This window comes from Neopelma chrysocephalum, unplaced genomic scaffold (genome assembly GCF_003984885.1).
Source record: "Neopelma chrysocephalum unplaced genomic scaffold, ASM398488v2 Primary Assembly neopelma1_66, whole genome shotgun sequence".
Taxonomy (NCBI): Eukaryota; Metazoa; Chordata; class Aves; order Passeriformes; family Pipridae; genus Neopelma; species Neopelma chrysocephalum.
In genome coordinates, this window is record NW_020897725.1 from 5,893,770 (window position 1) to 5,919,863 (window position 26,094).

The 26,094-nt window shown below is 39.0% G+C and overlaps 1 protein-coding gene across 1 annotated transcript in view; it reads right to left on the reverse strand.

Annotated features, from left to right (window-relative positions):
• Positions 1 to 1,052: 1,052 nt before the first annotated feature.
• The window catches only part of ATAD2 (ATPase family, AAA domain containing 2), a 29,619-nt gene continuing 4,577 nt past the window's right edge, over positions 1,053 to 26,094 (reverse strand). The window contains exons 4-28 of the mRNA XM_027684419.1: positions 24,775 to 24,928; positions 23,650 to 23,746; positions 22,819 to 22,867; positions 22,374 to 22,484; positions 21,793 to 21,871; positions 20,970 to 21,062; positions 19,965 to 20,073; positions 19,632 to 19,747; positions 18,710 to 18,884; positions 17,996 to 18,084; positions 17,579 to 17,738; positions 16,082 to 16,172; positions 15,353 to 15,667; positions 14,033 to 14,138; positions 13,341 to 13,524; positions 11,642 to 11,827; positions 10,288 to 10,423; positions 9,952 to 10,148; positions 8,094 to 8,253; positions 7,754 to 7,876; positions 7,517 to 7,657; positions 6,061 to 6,411; positions 5,244 to 5,368; positions 3,401 to 3,529; positions 1,053 to 1,953 (exon numbers count right to left, since the gene is read on the reverse strand). Coding sequence (XP_027540220.1) covers positions 1,915 to 1,953; positions 3,401 to 3,529; positions 5,244 to 5,368; positions 6,061 to 6,411; positions 7,517 to 7,657; positions 7,754 to 7,876; positions 8,094 to 8,253; positions 9,952 to 10,148; positions 10,288 to 10,423; positions 11,642 to 11,827; positions 13,341 to 13,524; positions 14,033 to 14,138; positions 15,353 to 15,667; positions 16,082 to 16,172; positions 17,579 to 17,738; positions 17,996 to 18,084; positions 18,710 to 18,884; positions 19,632 to 19,747; positions 19,965 to 20,073; positions 20,970 to 21,062; positions 21,793 to 21,871; positions 22,374 to 22,484; positions 22,819 to 22,867; positions 23,650 to 23,746; positions 24,775 to 24,928 — 3,515 coding nt within the window. The 3' untranslated portion in view covers positions 1,053 to 1,914. The remainder of the gene's footprint in view (positions 1,954 to 3,400; positions 3,530 to 5,243; positions 5,369 to 6,060; positions 6,412 to 7,516; positions 7,658 to 7,753; positions 7,877 to 8,093; positions 8,254 to 9,951; positions 10,149 to 10,287; positions 10,424 to 11,641; positions 11,828 to 13,340; positions 13,525 to 14,032; positions 14,139 to 15,352; positions 15,668 to 16,081; positions 16,173 to 17,578; positions 17,739 to 17,995; positions 18,085 to 18,709; positions 18,885 to 19,631; positions 19,748 to 19,964; positions 20,074 to 20,969; positions 21,063 to 21,792; positions 21,872 to 22,373; positions 22,485 to 22,818; positions 22,868 to 23,649; positions 23,747 to 24,774; positions 24,929 to 26,094) is intronic.

Sequence of the window (26,094 nt, forward strand, 5' to 3'; positions counted from 1 at the left end):
GGGCGGGGAGGAGCGGGCCGGGAGGGCCGGAGCTCCCGGGCGGCGGAGGTGCCGCCGCAGCCGCTCCTCCGCCGGCAAAGTTCGGCTCCGCGCTCGGCCCTCCCGCCGCGCCCGGGACGGGCTATCAGGGCAGCGGCGCCTCCAGCCTCGGGAAGGCTCTTCAGCGACTACAGCCCTGAGGTGCCGCCGAGGGAGGACACGGCCGCAGGGGCAGAGCCCCAAACAAGAGAAGCGGCTCTGAGGAAAGACAGTCCGCCCCATTCTTTGTTTGTTTGGGTTTTTTTTATTTATAGAACTTTAAGAAAGGATACCTCTCTCACTTTAGTACATACAAAATATCTTAGTCAATATTTGGTTTTTACTCTCGCTGCACCCTTTTCAAAAACGTTGTGTTTCCATATACTATTTCTTTCATCGCTATGCGCTGTTTTGGGTCAGACACTAAAATGTGGCCGTTTCCCTGAGAAAGAGAAAAATAAAGATGTGGCTTGTGGGCGCCTTTAACCGTTCACAGCTCGTCACGGAAGATGAAGAGCTACACAAATGGAAACAGTTTTTAAAGATCTGCCTAGGTTTTTTTAAAGATCTTCCTAGGTACAGTGTCCTGGCGAGACTAGTGACAGGAAAGCATTTGCTCAAAGCTTGGAAGAGCAAAAGTTTCAATCCCAGGAATGTTTCTGCTTCCTCATTTCAACACTATCACTCCTGTTCCGTTTTCCAAACAGTTCTCTTGGGGAATGCAGTCAGCAAACCGCCCCCAGTCACACTGGAAAGCGGTGACAGCAGCCAAGATAGAGATCAAGTTAAGGAAAAGTAACATTAATTCATTTATTATATTTCCAGTGTAATATATTACATTAAAATTTTCGATGTGAATTTTCTTTTCCTCCTGGGCTTGCCTTTGTTGTATAACCCATACACCAGGAGCGGAGAGGAAGCTGCTCACATGCACCTCTTCTTTAAAAACCTTAATATCTGTGCTGGCTTGTAAATGCAAGGTTATTAATGATCAAAATTACTCTGTGATTAAAATAGAGCAGACAACACACCACTAAAAAGACATTAATTTTTTATTAATACCCAAACAGAGAAAAGAAAATGTGCATAACGAACAAATGTTTGAAGAAACACACTAGAAGGACACAAAAAAAGAACACTATTGACATAGGTAAGAAACCAAACAGAGGGATTGCACATTTCAGCGTTCAGTATCACCACACGCTGTGTGTGAACAGCAAAGTATCGTGCCACATATTTTATGAGAATGAAGTTTTGTATAAGTTGTGATACAGTGAAACTTGGTCTCATTTTTAAAATAACTATCAAATTAACAGATAAATTTTCTCTGCTGGGTTGAGAAGGAATACATCTTCAAAACAGGATAGTGCTTTGCTTTTACTTCAATATATTTATTGCAAACAATATATTCATTTTTATGTAATAAACAGATTTCAATCTCCCCAGGTAACTAGAAAACTATTTACAACTTAATTCAACTACAGGCTACCTGATCAACTAACAAATGATATTAAATGCTTTTCTCCAGCATTAAGATTGCCATTATTACAAACACAACTAAACTTTACCTTAGAAAGTAACAGTAGTAAATCTTGCTTTGTTTCAAGTTAGTTTTTCTTTTAAAGAAAGGTACTGAAATTATCTATTCAGATCTGTGTTCTAAAGGCAATCACAGCAGTACGTCACAAAAATATACACAGATAGCAGGGAAATTTCAAATAAAAGTCATTAAATTACTTTATTTGAGCTTTCTTAATAAATTTTAAGATATATTTGTTTTGTATATGTATAAATATATGTGCAGAACTAGTATTTATTGAGTTATGCAAAGAAAAAAGCATGCAACCAAAAGGAAACATTACAGACTATGTGAAGTCAGGTATCTGAAATCAAGTATCACGGATCACTGAAGGCTGTAATTTCTTTCTTCATTGCCTAAGAAGAAGAAAAGACAAATCAGGAGTCATGTGAATAGAAGCTTAAGAACCCTGTTTACCTCTTCATCAAAAGAAGGAAGAATCTGTATATACATACAGTAGTTAATAATAATTTAGCTGCTTCTGCCATCACATCATTCTATACCCATTGGCTTCAAACACATCCTTATGCACCCAAAATAGTGTAGGCTAGAAAAACTGCAGGGATCTGTACCAAGGGGCTATGGATCTCTATCAATGGTGCTTTTAACAATTAGAAAGAAGACAGTTCCCCAAGAGTCACAACTAAAAGCTGTAACTGTTCTTTTCTCAATAAATACTTGTTAAAGTCTCTCTCTTCATACAGTAGAACTTGCTCCTGGACTGACTTGTGCTGTCATTCTGAATAGGAGATATTTTTTTTCATCAAAGCTCAAAGTAAAAGTTGAAAACAAACAAAGAAATCAAGTCCTGTCACAAAAGCACACAAGCCCCAAAGGTAACAAACAAATCCCTTTTCATGCTAAAACATATCATTATTCTAGAAGAAATGGGTGCCTTTATCAGAATGGCATCCCTGGATTCAAATAATCCTCACTGTTGCACAATTAGAGTGGAGTGTCTGTTCTAACTCTTTATTGGGCATGGAAGAAGGGATCAAGATGACCAGGGCCAAAGAGAAGAGGCTTCCTGGTTTTTTTAAGGAAGACTGAGAGGCATAAAGAATTTCTTCTATTTTTAGGCACAACCACCTGAAACACAAATGGATTCCAGGACCCTGAAGCTGAAGACTGAATATCCAACCTATCTAAATCAACTCAATACTGGGAATGCCTGACTGGGACCATGGGTTTCTCTGAAATATTTCTGACAAGTTCTGACAAGTCGGAAATCCTCTCTTAGAGGACGAGATTAGAGAATTTGACTCATTAGCATTCTTAAACCGTCAGAGGCAGGAAGCTCCCCACATATGAAATTAAAGATGCTTGAGCTATGCTAGTTAAAAAGAAAGTCTGGTGAGACTAGAGACTAAAGTCTCTAATTCTCCTTATGTTTCATAATTAATTTCTTTTCTGGAATGAATGGAATGAATACTATACAAGTGTTACCATGTGTGACTGCCCACAAGGGGAGAACGAGTAAGCGACAGACTGAGAAAAGCACCCTCCTTTCCCAGCCCCCCACCCTCGAAAAGGTGCTGGAGCAGAACTAGTCAACTACTTTGAGAGGGCTCTCTGAGGGCACCCAGCATCTTAAAGACTTTTCCTGCTGGAACTGCCAACCCTGAAGCCAAATGCAACAATGGATAAATGTTTTCCAGACTGAAATGAACAAGTCTTGTAACAGAGGCAACTAAGCAGTAAAGAGTAATGCTAAGTAAGTGTGATGTTCACAGGGCACACATACACATGTGTAACACACACACGTAATAATGGCAGAAAGTGCTCTAAGACAAAAGAAATTACCTTCACTAATTCCTTTTTGTCGCCATCTTCCCGGTGTTGGTAAATGCACTGGCTAAGAACAGCGTATAGTTTTTCCATGCGAAATATACTGACATTCTCAGTTAGCATGGCGATAGAATGCAACACTCGCTGAAGAAAAAAAATGGATATGAGTTCAGAATAGCACAAGATAAGCTGCAAACAGAAAAGGTAGGACATGGCACAGGTGCATGGCCAACATCCTACATGAAACTATTTCTAACTGCTGCCATATAGGTGACTGCATGCTCTTCCATGTGTTCATTAGGTTCTAGGCTTATTACCAAGCAAATAAACTATAAAAAAACCCCAAAACAACCAAAACCCCAAACAAAAAAAATCACCCCAAACAAAACTGAGCAGCTACAGATTGGAGGTTCACCCAGCTTACTGACTGCAGGTGAGTTCCAAAGAAGGTCTCTGGCACAAGCAGCAAGTTTCAATGACACCCATGTTAAGGAAACAAGTTTTCTAAAAGACATATTTCGTGACTGTAGCTCTGTCCTCACAGCTGGAACATCTGTAAGGGCTGTACCATACAACTTATCCAGCAGGCAACAACTTAGCACGTGCTATTAGCACCCTGGCTCTAGAGAAACCTATGTGGATTCTCTACACACACAGGCAGATAGGAAGAAGAGCTTCCTCACGATGGGAAGCAGAGGGGCAGGCACCAATCTCTGCTCTCTGATGACCAGTAACAGGACCCAATGGAACAGCATGAAGCTGCGTCTGGGGAGGTTTAGGTTGGATATTAGCAAAAAGTTATTCAGAGTAGTTGGGCACTGGAACAGGCTCCCTCGGGATGTAGCAATGACCCCAAGCCTGACAGAGTTCAAGAAGTGTTTGGATGATGCTCTCAGTCACATGGTGTGATTCTTGAGGTGTCCTGTGCAGGGCCAGGAGTTGGACTCGATGATCCTTGTGGGTCACTTCCAACTCAGGATATTCTATGATTCTATGAACAAAATCTCATGAAATTTGCTTGCTTAGGAAGCCAGCCTTAAGAAGTTAGTTTCCCTCTTTTCATTCCATTTCTCATCATGGTATGTAAACAGCAGCCTGCCCTGATTTGACCTCCAGGACCTCAACCTATCAATTTCCCAAATTTCCCTCACTGCAACATCTCCTGAAGAAGGCCAGGTCCTTCTTCTACCCTCTCCAGTTCATGCAAATGAACTTTGCTTAACCCCATGCAGCTAGGTCCATTTTTGACCCTTTCCCCAGCTGTATCCTAGGATAGCACCTTCTCTCCTACAGGGAACTGGAAAAGCCTTGTGACACTGTACCTGTATGAACGCAAAATTCTAACGCTGGATTTTGAAAGCATTCGAGAAAAAGCAGGTATTAATATTTTATCCAGGGTGAGCTTTGGGTTAACCCAAACTTCAGGTTAACTTCAGGTTAAAAGTCATCACTGCTAAAAATCAAGGTCTTTCTCCAATTCCTAATAAATGAAAACGTGCAAACAGCAAACCAAAACAATGCCCAATCCATCATAAAAATTGCCAAGACATTAATAACCAACGGTACTAGCAGTGTGTGTCAGTGGGATATTTTAAAATTTAACAAGACCTGTTACACTAAAACTAGGGAGAGAACCCAGTCTCCTGAAATTTAGTTCACCAAAAGCAACAACAGCAGTCTAACCAGCTGTGGAAATAATGGTCATAGTCTATTACAGGTTGAATTATTTCACAAACCATATATCCCTCCCATAAATTGTTTGAATTTGCATTGGTTAACAACTGATTTCATTTCCAATTCTAAATGTAGCAAGAAAATGTTCTACTTCAGTATTAATAAAATTGAAATTTAGACTTACTTTGAGCTCACAGTAATCCACAAACACGCTCTGTGTGCCAATTTTCACGGCTTTCCTGACACCAGCCAGCTGTTTTTCTTCCACCTGAGAACATCTCGCACGAGTCACACGCTGTACCCATGAATCTGGAACAACACAGATTCCTTAAGCGGGATTTCTCTTTATTTGTAATATATAGTATGAATGAAGTATCCTGTACCTGGAAAAGAGTACTTCTCTGCAATAACAGAGACAGAACTGTTACCATTTTTCACTGATAAATGCTTGACTTTTACATTCTTTCTAGCAAAAGTCACTGCTCCATAAAAACTAGAAACTTGCAAACACAAAAAAAAAAGCACTAGACAAAAAGGCAGGTAAAACCAGGAAAAAAAACCAGTCACACTGCCAGTACAGCACTGCACAGTAAAACTCCAAAGTAATTTAGGTTAGGAAACACATCTTACACCGCAAACAGTAGTTCGTCTCTTCTATTTCACACAGGACTGGGTCCTTACTGCTTGAAGTACAGCTTTTAACTTACACTGCTTATTGCTGGGAAGATCCTCATGCAATAAAAGAAAGCCAACGATTGTTTTTCAATTAGATACCATTTGAAAAACAAAACTGCAGAATCAGAAATCCAGCAGCTGCAGAAAAACACAAGTTTGGCCAGCATAACTCAAGGGGCAGCACCATTATGCAAGAAACACTGTGTCCTGATTTGAGAGAGACGCAGCAGATAGAACAGAATTCAAGAAGGCTAAAATCTAGTAATTGTTATAACCCTCCTCAGGAAGAAAAAGGAGGTAAATGACCCGTTTGACCTTTCACTTACCATTTGAACCTCCATCTTCAGAAGTTCCGGCTTTTTGGCAATCTGGCATTTCACTCTGCTCTCTTAGGTCTGACTGTTCTCTCTTCTTTCCAGAAGGAGATTTAGCCACAAGGAGAACTCTCTCTCTTTCATTTTCTGTCTTGTTTTTCTGTCGTTCTTGAAGTACATTTTCAAATTCTTCAATAGGAGCATCCTGGGAGGATGCAAATTCAGTGCAATCCGTGTTAGACTCTTCACTACTCTCTACTTCAGTTTGGTCTTCAGGAATTTTATTCTCTTTATTGAACTGAACATTCCTCTTTGCTACAAATCTCGACTTTCTGTTGTTTTTGCGTTTTCTTCTTGACTTATCTACAAAGAGATACAAGAAAAAGTCATCCAAAACATTACCATAACAGTTCTTCCTTCACAATCCAGCATCCTCATCTTACTTGACTTACAAGGAAAATGACCAAAGGAGCTCAAGTACCATTGTCCGTCTCCCTACATATGTCTGGAGAAAAAGTTGCAATTTAATGGGGTCAATTTGCTACTAGATGTAAAGAAAAAAAGTCAGCTACAGAATTTCATGCACAAAACTATCAGCTTCAAGCTGTTATGAGCAGAAAATTCTTACTTTAGTTAGGAAGTATTACTGCAAAGCAAGGTTATTAGGTGACTTAGTATGTGATCTAATACAGGTGAACAACAGAAAAGCATTTGGAGAGGAGTCCTTCAAAATCTCTAAATCTGTAAACTTCAGAAGCTATACATATGTTGGAAAGAGTTGAAAAGACACTTTTAAAGGAATATGTGCTGAGAAAAAAAATTGTCCACAAAGATTTATGCCTCATGGGCTTTCTGATTCAGTTAACCTTGTTCAAAACAAACTTGTTTTTTTGTCTTCCAAAAAACCCACCATTCTTTGTACTCGTGGAGTACCACACAAAGCCTACGGGTCAAGTCAGAGGCAAAATTCCCTGACATGCCACCAAGACCAGGAAACTTCACACCATGTCATGTGTTTTAACTGAAAAAGACCCTAGGGCCTTTGTTTTTTCATGTCCTTTCCACAGAGAAAGTGAAGAAATAATGATTATTGATCCCCTGTTTTTTAACCCTTCCCCCTTCAATTGAAAATCATGGTAAGAGGGCAGGGAAGGGGAAAACACTGTTTCATGTAACTAAACACTAGTTAAGTATTCAGAAACTGCCATGTACAACATTTTTACTTCAAGAGGTAGCAATGTAAGAGCCATTCAATGTCAGTTGGTCCAGTGCCTTACAATGTCAACCAGCCACTTGAACCTCATAACCACACTGAAGGAATGACCCATGTTTTGAAACATATTAATAAATTTAATGCCTCTGGCATGAAGAACCAAGCATCACAGAAACATGTTGGGTCACAAGAACAGAGAATGTAGCAGTCCCTTCAGCACCTTCTCCAAGAAAGTCTGAATAAAACGCATCTTGCCTTTAGAGCAGGGGGTACTGGCATTCACAGGCACTGCTGGCATCTTCGATTTTTCATTACACTTTGGGTCTGTTTTCTTACACGCAGGAACAGAGTCCTCCTTTGGCATTACACAGAAGTAAGAGGAAGCACAGTCTGAACCTTGCAATAAATAAGAGAGAGCAAAGAATTGTGTCTTGTGTGCCTGGTTACAAATACTGAGTCAAGTCTTGAAATCCTCAGTGTCACAAAACATACCTCTTTTCTTCCGAGATTCTTTAATTTCTTGGCAGCGTTGCTCAAAATCTTCATCCATTTCTTCCCTCACTATGGAATATGCAGTATCTCTCAAGGCACAAGCTCTGTGCCTAAGGAGACGATCTGAAATTTTACAGTCAAAAAGCAGCAGTTACTGATCAACATGTCTATCACAATTTTCCAAATAGTTTATTTAATGCTACAGCATTCACAACCTGGCAAGAAATTCTCTTTGAGGATGTTTAAAATTATCTAATCCCACATCTACTGTCCACAGATTACATTTATCAATTTACACATTTAAAATTTTTACAAATTAGGGATAAAACCACATCCTCACCTCCAGGATCTTTAACTGGATTGTACTCTAAAGCATTGCTACAGATTAGATCAATGTCTTTTAGAAAATCTTTTGCAGTTGGGTACTGGTGCATGTCAATCTTGGAGAGAACTGTTGAGAGGTCCATGGGCTGTTTAATGACAGCATTGTAATCAGGTACCTACAGAGGAAACATAAGTGCTTGTAGATTTAATGCAGTAGCCATGAAGAGTAATTATTTTCATAAAGTCAAATAAAGGACTTCTTAAAAACCCCAATATGACACATCCAGAGATGCAGAAATTACCCAGTTAGTTCCTTGAAAACAGAAGGGCTATTTCACCTGGCTTTGACAAGACAGACTAGAAGATAGGGAAAAAAAAGGCAGGGAGGTCAGAAGCGTAAGAGGCAGAGAAGGGAACTGGCACCCAGAGTGATATTCATTTCACTTCCTTTCAGAAAATAACAACAAAGAAACCTCTCAGTAAAGTCACCTGAGAGTCTTTGTTAGCAGCAAGAAAAAGGCTGCAGGAATTGCACCTTTCAAACACCTGTCCTGGGCACCTACTTTAGAATGAGATAACTGGACCCAGAGGTGCCAATTTCTTTATTCAGACCACAAAAGAAGCCTAATGGGTAGTTTAGATGAGGACATCTATGTTTGTTCAGATTATTCACATCTCAGAAGCTACAAGGAAAGGAAATGACAAGTCAGTGGATGCTTAGGGGAACAGGACTTTGCTGAAATACAAAGCTGTCTCAAAACTGCAGCTGACTTTGAAGTACATGCCTCAGCTTCAATAAAAGTATATGGGAGGATGTGAGAAAGTGGATTATTATATTCATTAGTGGCTTGGACCGACTCAAGTGTGTGTGGGGCAGGGGGGGAAAAAGGGGCACACCTTTTTGTGAATGGTGAACCCACTGTTTTCTAGACTCATTTAGCTGGATCTAGAGATGGTAGCTATATTCCTCTTTTTTTCTCTCTTTCTTTACTTTTTCTTCACCTACTCTTCTTTTTTAATATTTTGGGCAACTTAGGACCAGATGGGCTGGATTTGCTAAGTTGTATGTGTTAGCATGTGCTAAGTCAACGCTTTGTAGAATGCTTTATTTTGGTTCTATGTTACCCTGTCAACTTTTGCCAAGTTCCCTTATTTTCTAAAGTGTGCCAGTAAAAGTAACCTCTGAGAAAACGCGTACAGCTTTTCTCCTATGCATTCTCTCTGAGGTGTTAAAAGAGCCAAACGCTCTTCTAATATATTTGGAGGGCAGATATTGTTGAAGCCTTGTATATTTTTAAAGTAAAACCCCTTTAGCGAGCTTCTTGCTCAAGACTTGGGGTCTTACAGAGGAATTAAAACACATACAAGCCCATATGGTTGATCTTATACCAAGGAAAGCCCCCTGAGAATAGAATCTGAAAATTTATTTGGCAAACTGCTGCTTCTACTCCTGTTCTTGCAGAAATTATTGACAGATAATTAAAGAGCTTTAGGCTTTACTAAAACAGCCCTAGAAGTACTATTTATAGTTACAGAGAGAAAGAAAGATTTCTGCTTTTCAGTGCTGTAACACACCTACATATCAAAGCCTTTTCATGAGCAAACTGTATTGGCATTTGGTGTAAATGGCACTTGGACTAGATGATCCTTGTTGGTCCCTTCTAATGGAAACACTCAAAGACCTTGGAGAGCCCCACAGAGCCAACAGAAGTAAAAGCAAAATTCACTTCCAGCTTCCTGGGAATTCAGAATATTACAGTCCTAAAAACGGAGATAATTCTTCCTAGAAAGAGCACACAAACACCAAGGAACACACACACAGAAACTGTGAATACACACAGCTATCATGGTATTGCAGATCAACAATAATTTACCTCCTCTGGGTCAACAGGCTTTGTAAATGCTCTGAAACGTCTATCAATGACCAGTCTGTGAGTCACGTCCCTTAAGTAAATCCTAAGTTCACGCAACGTATCCTCTTCCTGCTCCTCCAGCTGTCTCATTTCTTCCTCTGTCAGCTGTCGAGGCTTAGGTGGTGGTGCTACAGGCAGGACTTCCAATGGCCGCCGAGCTTCAATTAATCAGAAAATTTTAGTCAATTGGTGGTACTCAAATACAAATCCATGAAAAATGGTTGATAGAAAATTACCCCCAAAGCAAAACACTGTTAACTTACAGTTAGCAAAATTTTATACTTAGAATATCCTCACCTGCATTGTTTTTTGATGCAGGAGGTTTAGTAGCTTGCTTCATAACTAAGTCTTCAAAAAAACTTCTTCTTTCAGCACAGGTAGGCCACTGGATTTTGAAAACTTCTTCACAGTCATTATTAAACAATACTTTTATCTAAAGCATGAGGAGAAAAGGTATTTCAGATATAAGGCCACACAAATTCTTTATATTCTATTCCAAAAAGATGAGTACCTTCCTAAATTTAACTGAATATTCATCTGGATAAGACAAGCTATGAAAAGTTATCTTCTTGGCCTTAAAAGGCTAGATTTTCATAACATGGCAAATTAAAACACCTGCTCTGAGAAATACCTTCTACAGTTTAGGCTCCATGAAAAAAAAGGTATGATAAACCACTAAGAAAGGGGTCACATTCATCACCTCCAAGGCTGCTTATTTTGTATTTACCTGCCTTGCTGTCCTTTAGCTTGAATATGGCAACAATAGAGGGAACGGGCAAGGTTCAGCTGACCAGTGACAGCTTTTTGGTAAGATGGCTTTATAAATTTTATTTTTAATTAATTTCAGTGAGGTGTCCAAAGTTGCGCGCTTCCAAGTTGTACTCCATTTTCCCATCTCTATTACCAGAAGGTATGGAAGGAATTTTATTCCTTAATTTAGAAGGCATTTATTAATAGTATAAAAACTACTGCTACCAAGACAAAATGATCAGAGCAGCATACCCACATTTTGAACATCTTCCTTTAATGCACACTCTCCGGTGTTTTTTCTGAGATCACAGTACAGCTTGGGGGGGGGCAGTTGTACCACCAGAGATGTCTAGGAAGCTCAGCATGTACTCTTACTGAATTTTGTTAAGCAATATAACTAAAACTTGATTTCCAAGCTACTGAAATGGAATTTGGATCCTAGCTTTCTAGCATATAAAGAAATCAAAATTTTTATGAAATTATTTAAATTTGAAATGATATTCCATCAGTAACAGTGTGACTACTGTACTTTTTCAGTAAAAATGTTTTCAGAAACACAATCTTTTTCCTAGCTACATCTCAAGCACCTTATATTCTTCACCAAGTACACACCTAACCATACTGAATCACTGAAATGAATGCTTAAGCAAATTTGTACATCTGTCTAATAAGCATGAATGTGTGAGAAGGGTGAAAGAGTTGGGCCAAAGTCAATCTCTTTACTCAGAAAACATTTCAGACAAATGCTTTCACCATTGTTTTGTCTAAGCAGATTTCAAGAGACTGGGTTTGGGTGCCTAAGTAATAACAGACAGGCACAGTACTCCAGGCTTCCAGGAGTTATAAATTAACAAGCAAAAAAGGAAGAGTGAAAAAGGAAGAAAAGTATGGACAGAAATACCTCTTCTGGGAGATCTTCATGTTGCACATCAGATGTTGCAAGAAGCAAAACTGGAGCAAACGTTGGAACGTTCTGCAGTAGTGTCGTAAAAACAGCTCTCACTGTAGGTCCAACAGTCTCCCACCACAAAGGGATTTGTGGGACATACATGATACTTGGTGCTGTTCTTTGAGCTTCTTGCATTAGCTGGTGAAATTAAAGCGTGGTTAAGAAAACTACATCATGTAAAATAGGCTACTACATAACTACCAGTCAAACTGTCTTATGTAAGAGGAGCACATGATGTCAAAACATCAAGACAAAACAATAAATGAACAACTCCTTCACAATAAAGTAAAATTTCACTTTGACTCAAATATAGACATTGCTATGCAGACAGAAACCAACTACCTGATTTCAAAATCTCTACCTCATTTCAAAACTACTTAGGTGTAAGATAACTCCTAAAGAGCCTCAGAACTCAGCCAATGTGGTGGTGTACCTGAAAAAACAGGACTAACCCTTCAGCAAGATGCATTAGCCTGGAGAAATGGCCACACTTGTGACCACAGCATTTTCAGTTCAGAGCAGGCACACACCCAAGACAGACAGGAGCACAGACTGAACAAAGACCTATGTGAGAAGACAAGGGCTGGCACAGTACAATAAACCTGGTTGCAATTCATATTTTCAAGCACATTTTCTAAGAGGTGACCAGTCTTTAGCCTGCCTGAAGAGCTAAATCACTCAACTTTTCATTACCAAAGGATCCACCAGACGAGATGATGTGCTTTGGAAGAGGACAAGCCACTGCTTTCAGGTGGCACCTCAGTCACAAAAGACAACATGCATCTACTGCATGAGGGAAGTGTCAACAGTCCTTTCACATAACAAATTTCTCCATGGACCCTGTCAGATTAAAAATATTCACGGAGTTCCTATTGCAAGGTGGGAAGCACATGCGGTATGTCCAGGCAGTGACTAGAGAGGGTAGTTACATGTCCAAAGATCCCACAACAAAAAAGGAATTGTTCCTCCTATGTGACAAACGAGTATCCAGTCATGGAATATGTCTGTCCTGACTCATACAGCTCCTGAGTGCTGCTACTAGAGGTCAAAATATTTTAATACAAAACGGATTTCCTACCTAAAACTGAAAAGAGGAAAACAGCACTAATCTGCTTTTATTTAATATTTCTAGTTAAGGAAAGCACACCAGTGTACATGAATTTCAATGCCTTTACTGCATGTACTGCAGCAGTAGAAGCTGTATACATAAAAAAAATAAACACTTCCCCAAAACCTTGACTGCCCTACAAATATAATAAAAGATAAGGCTTCAGAAAGTTCAGAAAGATGCCATCAGGTTGATGCAGTGCCATCTACTGGGAGCACAGAGCATTAAGAAGCAATAAAAACTTTCTGGATCCCACTGAGATCAACAGGATTTCTTGCCACAGAGAAGGCTTTATTAGCAGCACCTCCCTTCTTGCTGAGCTGCTAGCAACATCCTCCCTGTTTCATTTCAAATGGAAAACATGGTTATATATAATATCTTTATATGGTATCATTTCATCTAGAAGAAAAGTGGATTTCCAGACAGAAGTAAATATAACAGTACATTCAAGTCAGGCCACCTCCAAAAACAATGAATTTTGCTTATTTCACTAGTTTTTATACAGTTCATGAATCCTACAAGACTAAAGAGAAAAACAGATACCTGTGCACATGTTTCTTCCGGGGATGTGGTGCTAACAAACAAAGCAGGCAGGTCTAGTGTATAAACAGGAAACCTTTCCAGGGCATGTATCACTGCAGGTGCCAAATGAAAAGCTTGCCCACACCCTGGATCTTCAACTAATAAGAACCGTGGTCTGAAAGATGTTGGCTGGCAACGAGGATTTCTAGAACAGCAAGAAGAAAACACGTTTAAAAACGAGTGATTAATAGGCACACAGATGTTAACTTTTCTTTCAGTGTTTTAACAAACTATTTCTCATTCATATTTTTTTTCTGCTACGTAATCTGCTACTGGTTTAACAGTCTTGGAAGGCAGAAGGGCAAAAGATGGCTACATAAACCCACAGGGTTTTTTCTTAAGCTAAAAGGGCAGACAGTGCATTTTTTGGGGCTCGAGCCTTTCAAGGAATACCATGAATTAAATCAGCATGTTCTAATAATCTGTGGATCACTTTGACTTGGGAAAATAGGGTTGGACCATTCAGTTTGATGGGTCAGGGCAGTGCACTCAGTTAGAACATTAGCATCTCGTTGGATCTTTGCACTTACTTCTTGCAAATATTGATTACCTCCTCCACACTCATCACTTCTTCACTCAGCACCTCTCACAACAAAACAGTTTACAGACCTGACCATCTTAAAAATATAAACATAAAGGGGACAAACATGGACCTGCTAAAAGTGAGGAATTCTGCCTTTTCACGATCAGGCACTTTATGAGTTGGCCTCTCTTCAAAAATTGATGGTGACTCCTCATCAGTGTCAATCACATCATTTCCTAAAACAGGAAGACATGAGATCTCTGTTAACTTTCCTAAATAGTCCAAATCTCACTCTTGCATTAATACACCTTTGAAATCAGTGCAGGAAACCATTCTCTACTAATCCATCATTTTAGAGTACACACTGAATGCTATTTTCTGAAAAGTTCATTCTACCAGACCTAAAGCTGTCCTACATCCCATGATTTGCATAAGGTATTATCTCTCTTTTGACGAAAACTTGAGAGGCTTTTTCCCTTAGAATAAAGATGATTAGGAACAACTACTGTAGTTCATAGACACGTGAAAAACACAATGAGGCCACTTCTTTTTGGAACAGGTTCCCCCACTAGATGTGGAGAAATGAAGTGAACCTGACGGCCACAGGCTTCCATTTGTCCATGACAAGACAGTCAGAATACAAAGACCACCTATCTTCTAAATAAGGCTCCTCAAAGATCACCAAAGGAGGAGATAATGGGAGGCAGACAAGAGAGGGGATGCAACTACTCATTTCCCAGCCCCCATGCTTTCATTGTGTTGGTGGGTTTCTGCCTCTGTTTTACCAATGCAAACAATCTACCAGCTCTACTGGGAGGATATTCTCCAGGGATTAGCATGGTAACTAACTATTCCCAGATCTCCATTAATCAGGAGATTTTATCAATATTCATTTGTTCTCACCAACTGACAAACTAAACCTGGTCAGGGCTGTCTCAGTCAGGACCACGAGCTCACTTATGCTATGCAAGCCAAGCCCCAAAGTACACGCTACTAAAATATTCTGATTTCATGTGCAAGTGTACACTGTGACCCATATATTTCAGTTAAGAGACCATAATGGCTAAAAGTCATGATAGCTAAAACTGTATTTAGCTTAAACAACTTCTACCATGGTTCTGACATTCTTCAGACAGGAATTAGAAGCATTTATGTAACAATACTCTTCTCCTTGCATGTAAGCATTTATTTGGAAAGAGGTGCTCATATATTAAACTTCTGACCCATCTCTACAAATGATGTGATGTTAGCTACTCTCAGAAACAGGGTGCTCCAGCAGAGAACACAGTTCTCTACTGTGTACTGCAAGTCACTCACGGCTCCCATCCCACGCTGTACACATGCAGATATAAAATGAAACTGTCATGGTTGAGGGGTTTGTGTATGTTATTGCACAGATCACAAGTTTTGCATTGGCAGAATTTTAAACAAATGGATGTTATTGTTATACCTTGCTGTTGGTCCTTCTTTAGTGCAAGCTCTGCGTGGGGAAATACTCTCTGCAAGCCTTGTAAAATTCTTTGCAGTGTGTTTTCCAACAGCGGTTTTAAAATAGATGATAGCGCTCGCCCAGGTGAAGCCACAGCCCTCTGTGAAGCTGGAACAGTTTTCTGCATGGCCATGACAAAATCCTTTGCTGTTATTTTAATCGAAGTGACATCTAACTGCAGTTTCTCACTCCTTTCATATATCTGAGGATACCGGCGGCGCAAAGCACAGAGAGCAGCTTCAGCACACAAGGCTTTAATGTCAGCACCACAGTAGCCTAATAAACAAAACATGAATCACATGTTGTGTCAGTCACAGGCAACACCGAAGTCAAGGCCAAGACTGCTAAAGTGCAACACTGGAAGACTTTGCATGCAGCCAAAAATTAAAAGGGTAAGCAATAATTTAAAGAATTACTGCACCACAGAGAAGTTTTGTTATGTGGCTCACAGCCTGATATCCTGCACTTAAGCAGCAGCCTCCTACTCAAAACTTTGCTCCTGGGAAAGATGCCCCAAACCCTGTCAGTGTTCTGAGAAAAAAAGAAAACTTTGTTTGCTTCCAAGGCATGCCAGCTGCCCCACTGCCTCACTCTGCAGCAAGGCACAGGAGCTCGAGCACTGCCTGGTACAAGCTCCGGTTCCCTACGACTCAAGTCGTGTGCAGTAACCCACACTATTTTCAAACTCACCAACACATTTCTCAGCCAGCTCTTCAAGAAACTTGTCCAATGGCTTCAGGGTCCAGTCTCGTGTATGAATTTTGAAAATCTCTTTTCTCGCCTGAAAACAAAACAGTTGAATTTTAGTTTGCCCTAAGTTTTCTCTTAAAACAACCACAACACAAAACTCCCAAACCCCTCACACTAATACAAATACTTTTCTTATCTGCTAAACTTTAAAATACTTAAGGTCAGTTAACATGCTCTCTTTTTCAACAAGGAAATTTCATTATTCTCATCTTGTTACATTAAACTCTTGCTGGGGGCTGCAGTGAAATAAAAGGCATTTACATCTTCCATAAAAAATGAGTTTTCACAAGTGTGAGACCTAATAATCCTGAGGAAAAAATTGTAGTAAAAAACCCCAAACTTATCTGGAAACAGATTTTTCAAAGAAAATTTTCTCAAATTCAGCAAAATTTAACAGTGACAGTCTCATTAGTTCATCAAATTTGCTCTTCTGACAGCTCATCCAAGAAAAACAGTCTTGGCACTCCATTTCCAATTGCTACAGTTACTACTAAGAAGAACAATAATTATGACTCAAACGATTGTCACTCATCCAGATAATGTCAAACATTGCCTATCCCCATCTCTGACCTTAGCAAGACTTTCACTGAATTATTTAAGTATTTTCTAGTACACAGACCAATTAAAGCAGATTGCTAGAATTCTTTCACAGTAGGAATTGTGTATTAGATCTATTTTATGGCACCTTCTCTCCTGCTCCTGAGAGCAGATAAAAACTGGAGACAAATGTTTGTGTTAAATGCACTGTTTAGTGCACTTTTACTAGCCTTCAGTCCAATATGGCTTTTATCCTCTTTCCAAAAAGTGCTAAGGAAAAGAAATATCAGCTGTAGCCAGAAAGAAAACACAGAGTATTCCAGTTTTGTCCAATGCCCCCCTCCAATATTTTTTAGTTGCTAAATACCTATTTTTTTAATTGCTTAGCTATTGCCATTGAACTAGAAGCTTCTCAAGCCCTGCCCCTGTGCAGTGACTTCACATTTTTGTCCAAGTCCCTATTACTAAGTATCAGTAGAAATGTCACATCCCAACATACTTCATTCACTCCAGCACCAGCCTTGATCAAAGTTTTTGTTACCAATAAGGAATTCTTGTCTGTACACCATTTCTTTCACTTTCACAAAGCTATAGCAGTACTTTATAACTGATGTGCACATTCATTCTTAAACATTTTGGTGACTAGCAGCACCCCATAGTCTTTGCTGGTCACAGAGAAACCAAAACTAGAGCACTAACTGCCTGTTGCAATCATCTTACTGATATATATTCAGTACCAGGTCTGCCCTCCATGGTACAACACAGTCTCTCCAGACAGCCCTTGTTTGTCCAAGTTGTACAACACTGACACAGACTTTTGCTGCTCCACAATGCTGCCTGTTACAGGGGTTGGTTTCTAAGATGGACTCTGCCCCACTGGCATTAAGGTGAAGTTCTGACCTCTTTGTTTGGCAAGCTGAAGAGGAACTCTCGATCAAAGCGTCCTGGTCGTCGTAAAGCAGGATCTATAGAATCCAGTCTGTTGGTGGCTCCAATTACCACAACCTCTCCTCTGCTCTCTAAGCCATCCATAAGTGCCAGAAGTGTCGATACAACAGAGCTAACAGAAAAGTACAATTTTCATTCAGCAGTTTAGTAAATCATCTTGAGTTCCACATAGATAAGGTAACACAGACCTTGTGTGCTGCTATCAAGCTTAGCAAATGGTTTTTGATTAGTGTTTAAAAATAATTTGAAATTCAGTAGTACCGAATTACTAGTTTTCAGGATAAATGAATGTGCCACATCAAGTTAAATAGTTTGTGGTCTTCTTTTCACAAAGATCAAGCAGCCTTCTAGATACAAAACATGTCCTACCTATGAACTTGGTCTTGTTTACTGGACCGTACAGGAGCAAGGCCATCAATCTCATCAAAGAAAATAATTGAAGGTCGCATCTGGTAAGCCTACAATGGAAGCATAGGAATACTGACACCAGGAAAACTATTTGAAGGAGAAATGTAGGAACAACATTATGGTTGTAAAGTCACTGGAACTAGATTTTTCAGAGCAGCATCAGGGATCTCTACTAATTGAGCTAATGTGGTAAGGTGGCAGGAATAAAAGAAGGCAGCAGCCTATGGCAGCTCACTGAGACTGGGCAACAGGAAACAAGTCACAGCAGCAGTTTTTACAGCTATTTGGCAACTACCAACAACTGAGCTGGGACTTAATTACATGTTCTGGAAGCAACCTGTTTTACCAATTTAAATGATCATGCTTTCAGCCTGCCTCTGTTTCCCTCTGATCAAAAGCCACCATCTCTTGTATCTTGAAGCCTTTTTTGGGGTTTTTTTGTAAGGCAAGGAGTGGCAGGTGTGTGTTGCTTTGCAAGGTTTTCTTGACTGCTTTACTAATCTTTCACAATACATCTCAAAACTTCAAGCCCCTAAAAACCCCACTGACAAAGGAAACACTAACAATTCCATTTCAGTGGAAGGAGCTGATAAAACATGAAAAAGAATGAGCTCTTCTTGACCACGGAAAATTAGTTACAGCTCAGACAGAACACAAGGCACGTTTCAACCTTACCTGATCAAATAACAAACGAAGCTGTCGTTCAGATTCCCCGACCCATTTACTCAGGCAGTCAGCACCTTTTCTCATAAAAAAGGCTACTCTCCTGTCACCTTGGCTGCATTCATTTGCAAGTGCACGAGCAACCAGTGTCTTTCCAGTCCCCGGTGGACCATAGAATAGACAACCTCTGGAATTTAAAAAAAAGTAAAAAAAAATTGATGTAAGAATAAAACATCATAGAAAAGTACCAGTTACAAACCTCCATCCCTAAAACATAGAACTATTCTTGCCTAAATAAAATTTTCTTTCAGTTGTTTATAATACTTTTAAAGTTACTGAAAGGAAAGGATCCAAAGTCCTATTTCAATATACCATGACTGAGTTTTGCTGACCAAGAAAATATAAAGCTAACAATTAAATCTTTATAATTTCATTTTGTAATACAGAACTAATTTAGTTCTGTAAGAAGTGGTCAGATTCTTATTTTAGCTCAAGCACAACCAACACTGCAAAGTTCTAGTTGCAAGTTCAATCAGTTATAAAACTGATACCGGAACTCTTGAAAAGAAACAGAGCTGGGGGACAGACAACTGAACTTCCACAAAACAAACTGCAGTTCACTACCGATAGATAATTCCTTCCTGCTTACAAACTGATCAAGTCCACTTGCACATAGCACTCAAAAGAAAAACACTCCAACTCCCCCTTTTAAAGGCAACACGCTTTTAAACCATAGTCTTGCCACACAGTAAATCTCTGAACCTACATGTACACTGGATTCTATCCATTTTTTAAAAATTACTTTTTACTACTGCTAAAAAAATCACCATGAACACTGCTTAAAATTTTGAAGCATAGAAACATAATAATACCTCAGTTGAATATTTTCCTGAAAACTTATAATACAGTTATAGTTTTAAACAGCATCTGTTACCTTGGAGGTTGAATTTTGAACCTCTCAAAGACTTCTGGATAAAGCAATGGAAAAACGACCATCTCTTTTAAAGCTGAAATGTGGTCAGAAAGACCACCCACACCATCAAATCGTACCTAAAGATGAAATCAGCAGAACACATTTTATATGTTAAAGAAAGCTGCAATCTCTGTAAGGTTCCATCAGGAATTAGATGTCAGCACAAAGGAAACGTTCATGCCGATTTTCAAATCTCTTGAAAGAAAACTGTAAGCCAAGGTAGGTGTAGACATCCCATTAGTGAAAGCTTTCATAAATACTGAAAATATCTCACAATGAAGTAAAAATACTTACTGAACAATCTATTTTCACTGGATCAACATCAGCCAGACTCGGTCCAATTTTCATGCGATCCTTATGAGCTCCCTTTAAATCACCTTTACGAAAGTTGCCAGGAAGAGACCTGATTTGAATTAAAGAGAAAGTTGCTTTCTAATTTATGATGCAGATTTTTGATTTTCTAATGATAGTAAGTGAATGCAGACAGTCTTATAAATGAGCATAAACTTCCTGAATAGTTAAATATGTTTGATCTGTTTTACATTTAATGGCCATGAGTAAATAAAGAAAAATGGTCACTCCAGACATTAAACTCAGTTAATTATTTTAATAGCTCTTAGCACTTACAAATATCCATGCCAGTCAACAAAACACATATAGGAGTACAAGCTCAGAACAAGTTACTCTGTTATGTGTAGACCATGGACTGACACTGATTTGTGTGATGGAAGAAACCACCTCCCCCAAGCACACTATTACCTTTCAAATTCTTTTAGCGTCTATACTTTATTAGTTACAGCCCAAGACAATACTTGTTTCAGTGGGAATTAACATTATAAAGGCTGCCTGGCACTGCTGGTCCTTCTCAAGGCCTATGGAATGTGTGTGCCAGAAGACACACATCTGAAAGATGTCAGGCTGAGTGTTACTAAAATAGTTTTTCTAGAGCATTTGTTAAGTAATGAAACCTCCATCATTTTCTCTATTTATAGCATTCTCTGTTATGGTGGTTTTCTTTCTGCATCAACTACTGTAAAGCACAGGAGCAGTAGAATTTTACACTAGGAACTTACATCAAAGTGTTCCTACATCCATTCCCACCCAGAAATCAAATTGCTTATCAAAATCAATTGTATAAATCCAGTTCCAGAGAGTCCAATTACAGTTGGCAGCACTAACAGACAGGACTGCCAGAAATTACAAAGCATGCAAGATGAAGATGGCAACACTTCACAGTTAGGCAGATGAAAAGTCCTCCCAAGTAGACTCCTCCCTCCCCTATTCTCTAATTTCATTAACCTTCTTAAATTTCTGTTCTTCCTCTGCCTCTCAAAATCCTCTTCATCATCAGATGAGGAAGAGGAATCACTGCTGGGGACTGTGTGTCTCCGTCTGCAAACATTCAAACAAAGACGTGAAAAAATTAAAATACACAGTAAGAAATATCAGAATTTAAAGTGAGATCTATTAAGTTTCCAGATCATTGTACTCCTTTTGAATCTGATTTCAAAGTACATTATGTGATTTTCCTCGTGATAGCAAAATTTGATTTTCTTAGCAAAGAAATTTCTTAACCAAGTTACTCCTTTTGTCCATTTACTCCTTCTCACACAGATTATAGAGTTGCACTTAACATTATGTATCCACTCTGTGAAACATCAACCTTTTTAACTTATTCCAAAGAGAAACTAGAATCTGTATTCAGGTGATTAAAAAAAGAAATCATCACATCATTAAAATAGGCTCCCTCTCTAACTAAATTGTCTTTGGTTTTAAAAAAATAATTGTATCCTTCAAGATTAAATAGTCTATGATTTTTAGAGGGAGATTCTGGCTTCAATTCCAAACCAAACAAATTTCAGTTACACAATCTCAGCCACAACCCTCATCATCACCTTTTGAGTGACCAGAAAAAACTGCATTTTTAAATAAAATCAAATGGCTAATAAAAAGGATGGGCTCCCCTCAATATTTGTTTTCTTTATACCCTCAGACTACCACAGCAATAACCATACTGTTAATCTCTAATTACCACCAGTCCAAAAACCCTTGGAAGCTTTATTCAGTCATGTGACTGACAGCACTACTGAGAAAGAAGAGCTACCACTAACCATATACACACCTGTTAGTTCCTTTGCATGAATCTCTCTGTCTGACAGGTGAAGCCCGCTCCGAAAAATACATCTTACGTTGTCCTGGTTCTATTGAAAGAAAAGAATTTAGAATAATGTTACAAACAAGTTTAAGAGAAAGCAGCATAGTGAAAGAGGCAGAGAATGGGATGTGTATCACCCATCTCTAAGTTCAGGAGAAGTTTTAAGGGTGCAGGGATGGGGATTTTTTTTTTTTAATCAATGCACAATAGAAGTGAAAATACACTTTTATATTAATATTAATATAATTTGATATTAAGGAGAACTGAAAACCCACAAGAGTAAGATCATCAAGCCTGTTCAATTACTATTCTTTCAAGGATACATAGATAATATTTTTACTGAAAAACAATAATAAAGATGCCAAATGGCAAAGAAATAGAATGTGCAGAGGATACATGCATTTAATAAAATTCACTTGCAGGTAAGGAAAGACATTTAAATAGCAGCTGAGTGTGTGCATGTGTGTTTTCCTTCTGAAAAAACCCCACAACACTCCCACTTCCATGCAAGACCTTAGTTCTTAAGAGAAGCTGTGCCTATAACCTACTTTGCAATGGTGCTTGATAGCGCTCAACAGTTTTCCTCTGCCGAAAGGAGTAACGCTTCCGCGTGTCTCCACCATCATCTTCTTTTGCTTCACTTTCTTCTGATGAACCAACTGTATGTCAACAAAACATGAGACTGTAAGTACTGTTGCAAATGGTATTAAATTCAAAGTGCACTATACAACATATATTCCCATGTGTCCACAACCTTTTATCTTGTGTTTTGGAAAAACACTGACTTTTTTTTCCATCCGAATACCTGTTCAGAGCTCACAACAGTACAGTCCTAGAGTCTGTGACCATGGCTTGTAATGTCAATAGCAGCACAGATTTTTTTAATAGATGAAAATTACCCAGTAGTTTGCCCCACCTCAATTGTTTAAGAAAAGGCTTTTGGCTAGAGCATAGTCAGGAAAATTTTAAAACAGAACTAGCCTACAATGCTACCTTGATTATCAGCTATTTCTTCGTCAGTCCTTTCCATATCGAGGCTTTCCTAATTAAAAGAAACAAAGACCAGTGACAAATATGCAGAAAACCTCTGGGCATATTTGGTGCCTGTACAGTATCATTATCAAGGCACTCCACATACACAAAAGACTTAATTATTGTATGGCAGGAGAGAAGTGGAATATCATTCTGGCATCCAGGATTAATAACAAGGATTTCTGCTCTAAAATAGGAATTCAGATCCAAACAAAAACTTAAGAAAGCAGACTATGAAGATGTTTAAAAAACAAAGTGACTGCCATTCAAAAGAACATTGGACTAACTTAATTTAATAAAGCAAAATTAAGACAGAGGAAATACGATGGCTGTCTATCATTTTAACAGTAGTTCCTCTCGGGATGGAAGACTAGTTGAGCTCACAGGCAAGGCTGGCACAAGAACACACAGGTAAAGCAGGTATCAGTGAATTCAGGTTTTAGTAAGATTTGAAGTGAAAATCCAAGCCCTGAAACAGCTGTTTGTAAACAGTGTCCATTCAAAAATCATAAGACAATTCAGAAAGTGTAGCATAAGACATCTGTTGCAATCTTTCACTGCTATTTCTTATCTTCTGAAGAAGTTATTTCTTCCACCCTTACAGCATAGTTGTGGCATGACCGTAACAGTAAGATGTTAAATTGTATCATTACAGAACAAAATCAAATGTTATTTTAGACAACACTATGCTTTGGATGAAGGTTTTTTCTGCTGAAGAAAAACTACAACTAAATAATTTCCCTATGTGAAATACCCTACTTATACAAAACAGCAAAATAAATTAGTATGTACTTCTTCTGTATCGTGGAACACCTCCAGGTCTCCCATCCTTCGCCGTTTACGCATCTTCTCCATGTCATCCATTTTTTGCAAGACTGCTTCTGCAGTACTAAGATACAAAGTTGTCATATAAGAGCAAAAATAAGCAAGTATAAAAAACCCCATTTAAAATAGCACACATAATCATCATGACATTTTAATATAGTGTGCACAAAGCAAGAGTCATTGACCCTTAGACAAGTTTTTCAACAATACTTAAAAATTAGGTCAAATGTTTACTTTTTTACAGAATTAAGGACAAATGTTTGAGGATTTGCAAATATACACTGCTTGGGTTTATTTTCCCCTCTTGCTGAACACAGAAAAAAAACCCCAACTGTTTCAGCAGGGAAAAAAGGAATTCTGCAGATAGTAAGATGGCAGATATTATGGCAAGTTTTCATAGTATTTAAGTTGCTCTGCATGATAATAGTAAGTCACTTTTGGTTCACAGCCTTCTTCAGACAACAGGTTGCATACTCGTCTCTAAACTGCAATTTAAGTTTTGCGTTGATTTTCCATGACTGTATATGCTAGAGAAAACACCCTACTGCTGTTACACTTCACAAACCTTTCACAGAAAACAATGTCAGTTTGGGCTTCACAGAGAGAATTACGCCACAGACAGGCAGAAACACCAGGATTGCTTCACTTTGCCTGTATCCAACCTTCCTTAGCATCTTAAGCTAAATCTACTGTAAGTCACAATAGAAGCTGATTGTTTTGGTTCACAGGAAAACACATAAACCCACCCAACCAATACGTACCCTACCAGGTTGCTCAAAGCCCCATACAATCTGGCCTTGAACACTTGAAGGGATGGGGAATCCATAACTTCTCTGGGCAACCTGTTCCAATGCCTCACCACCCTCCCCGTAAACAATTTCTTCCTAAAATCTAATCACTAGGATGTAACATATATATAGTGGTATGTAGGGAAGTCTCAGCCTAACCACTGAATGCATTTAGCTCTTGCTGCCTCCTTTTTCTCTTGTCAAAAGGAGGAAGTCCCTAGCGAGTATTTTGCCACAGGACAAGGAGTTGCTAATATAGGCTCATTGTAGTAGCTTTGCAAGACGATGAGAAAAAACTACTTACTTTGTTACAAGTTTGTCAAACAAAACAGACTGATTTGAAGAGGTGTAACGGCTTTGCTGGAGTCTGCAGCTCTGGCGGACTTCCAAATCCCCATTTTCTTCGTGGACTTGTTCTGCAGCTTTTGCATCAGCTCTGGTCTTCAGTGTTCTGGTCACTAAAATGCAATAATACATAAAACTTTCTAGGAAGGAAAATATGTCAGTCCCTTTATTTTACTGTTGCTCTAGCAAAATGTAAAAACTCCTCCCTTGAATTGATTTTTGCCTTTAAATACTGCATTAAAAGTTACTGTTGTGATCACAGCATTCAACTTAAAGTACTTATGCTTAAACTACCTCTTTAAAAGTGTGATTTGTATAGCAGCTTTTTCATAGACTGGGAAGCCAATATGATGAAAACAAACACCTAGCTTTTGCTCCATGCAGAAGGCAAATTTATTCCAGTTACTTCTCTCTGGAAAAGTGAAAACAACAAATACCTACCTCTAAAGTGTTTTCACACCATTCATGTGAAATTGTATCTGATAGTTTTTTCTAAAAATTGCGTATGTGGAAATCTCTAAAGAGGCATGTTTTTAGTACACTGTTTAAGCATGCATCTCTTCCATTTTCTGTGTTGTGACACAAAAGGCCTAGAAGATGAGAAATGCCTCAAGATAAACTCCCAGATACAAAAGAACTCAAAATGCTTGCTTGCTTTAAGAGACCTGCCCAGTATTTAACAGACAGCATCCTTTGCCACAGGTTTGCTACTTGCACTATCATTAAAACAGTTAAGAGGTCAGTGAGAGAGTAATAGATGTATCACCATGTTAGTTTAAACACAGGTGGGTCTGATCTCATCATCGCCAACTACAAAACTAACTTTGAGCTCAGTAAGTAATATTTTATATTGCACAAGTAGAACTTGAGTTACTACACGCTAAGTGCGTTTTGGGTCCCTTCCCATGTTCAGCCTGTAGTTGGCAGGATGCTGCCAAGACCTAAAGGATTCTTCCAGCTGCCAAGTGGCCTCATGGCACCAAGTCCACTTGTGTACTCAGCAGGGCAATTCAGCTCCAAGGTAAAGTGCTCAGCTTCAGGGACACCTTCCCCGCACCCATGGGTTTGTGCATCTCATGACTGAATTACTTCTAACACACCTGTATTACAATACTGCAACTCCTTCCTACTTACAAGACCGATTTACACTGAACCTGTGTTCTACAGACTCCAGAAAATCCATGTCACAAGACAAAACTGAGCTAAGGAACAGATTCTCTGATGCCTAAGAATTCAGGAATTCACACTGCATTCTTCCCAAGCCTGAAAGGAATTAATA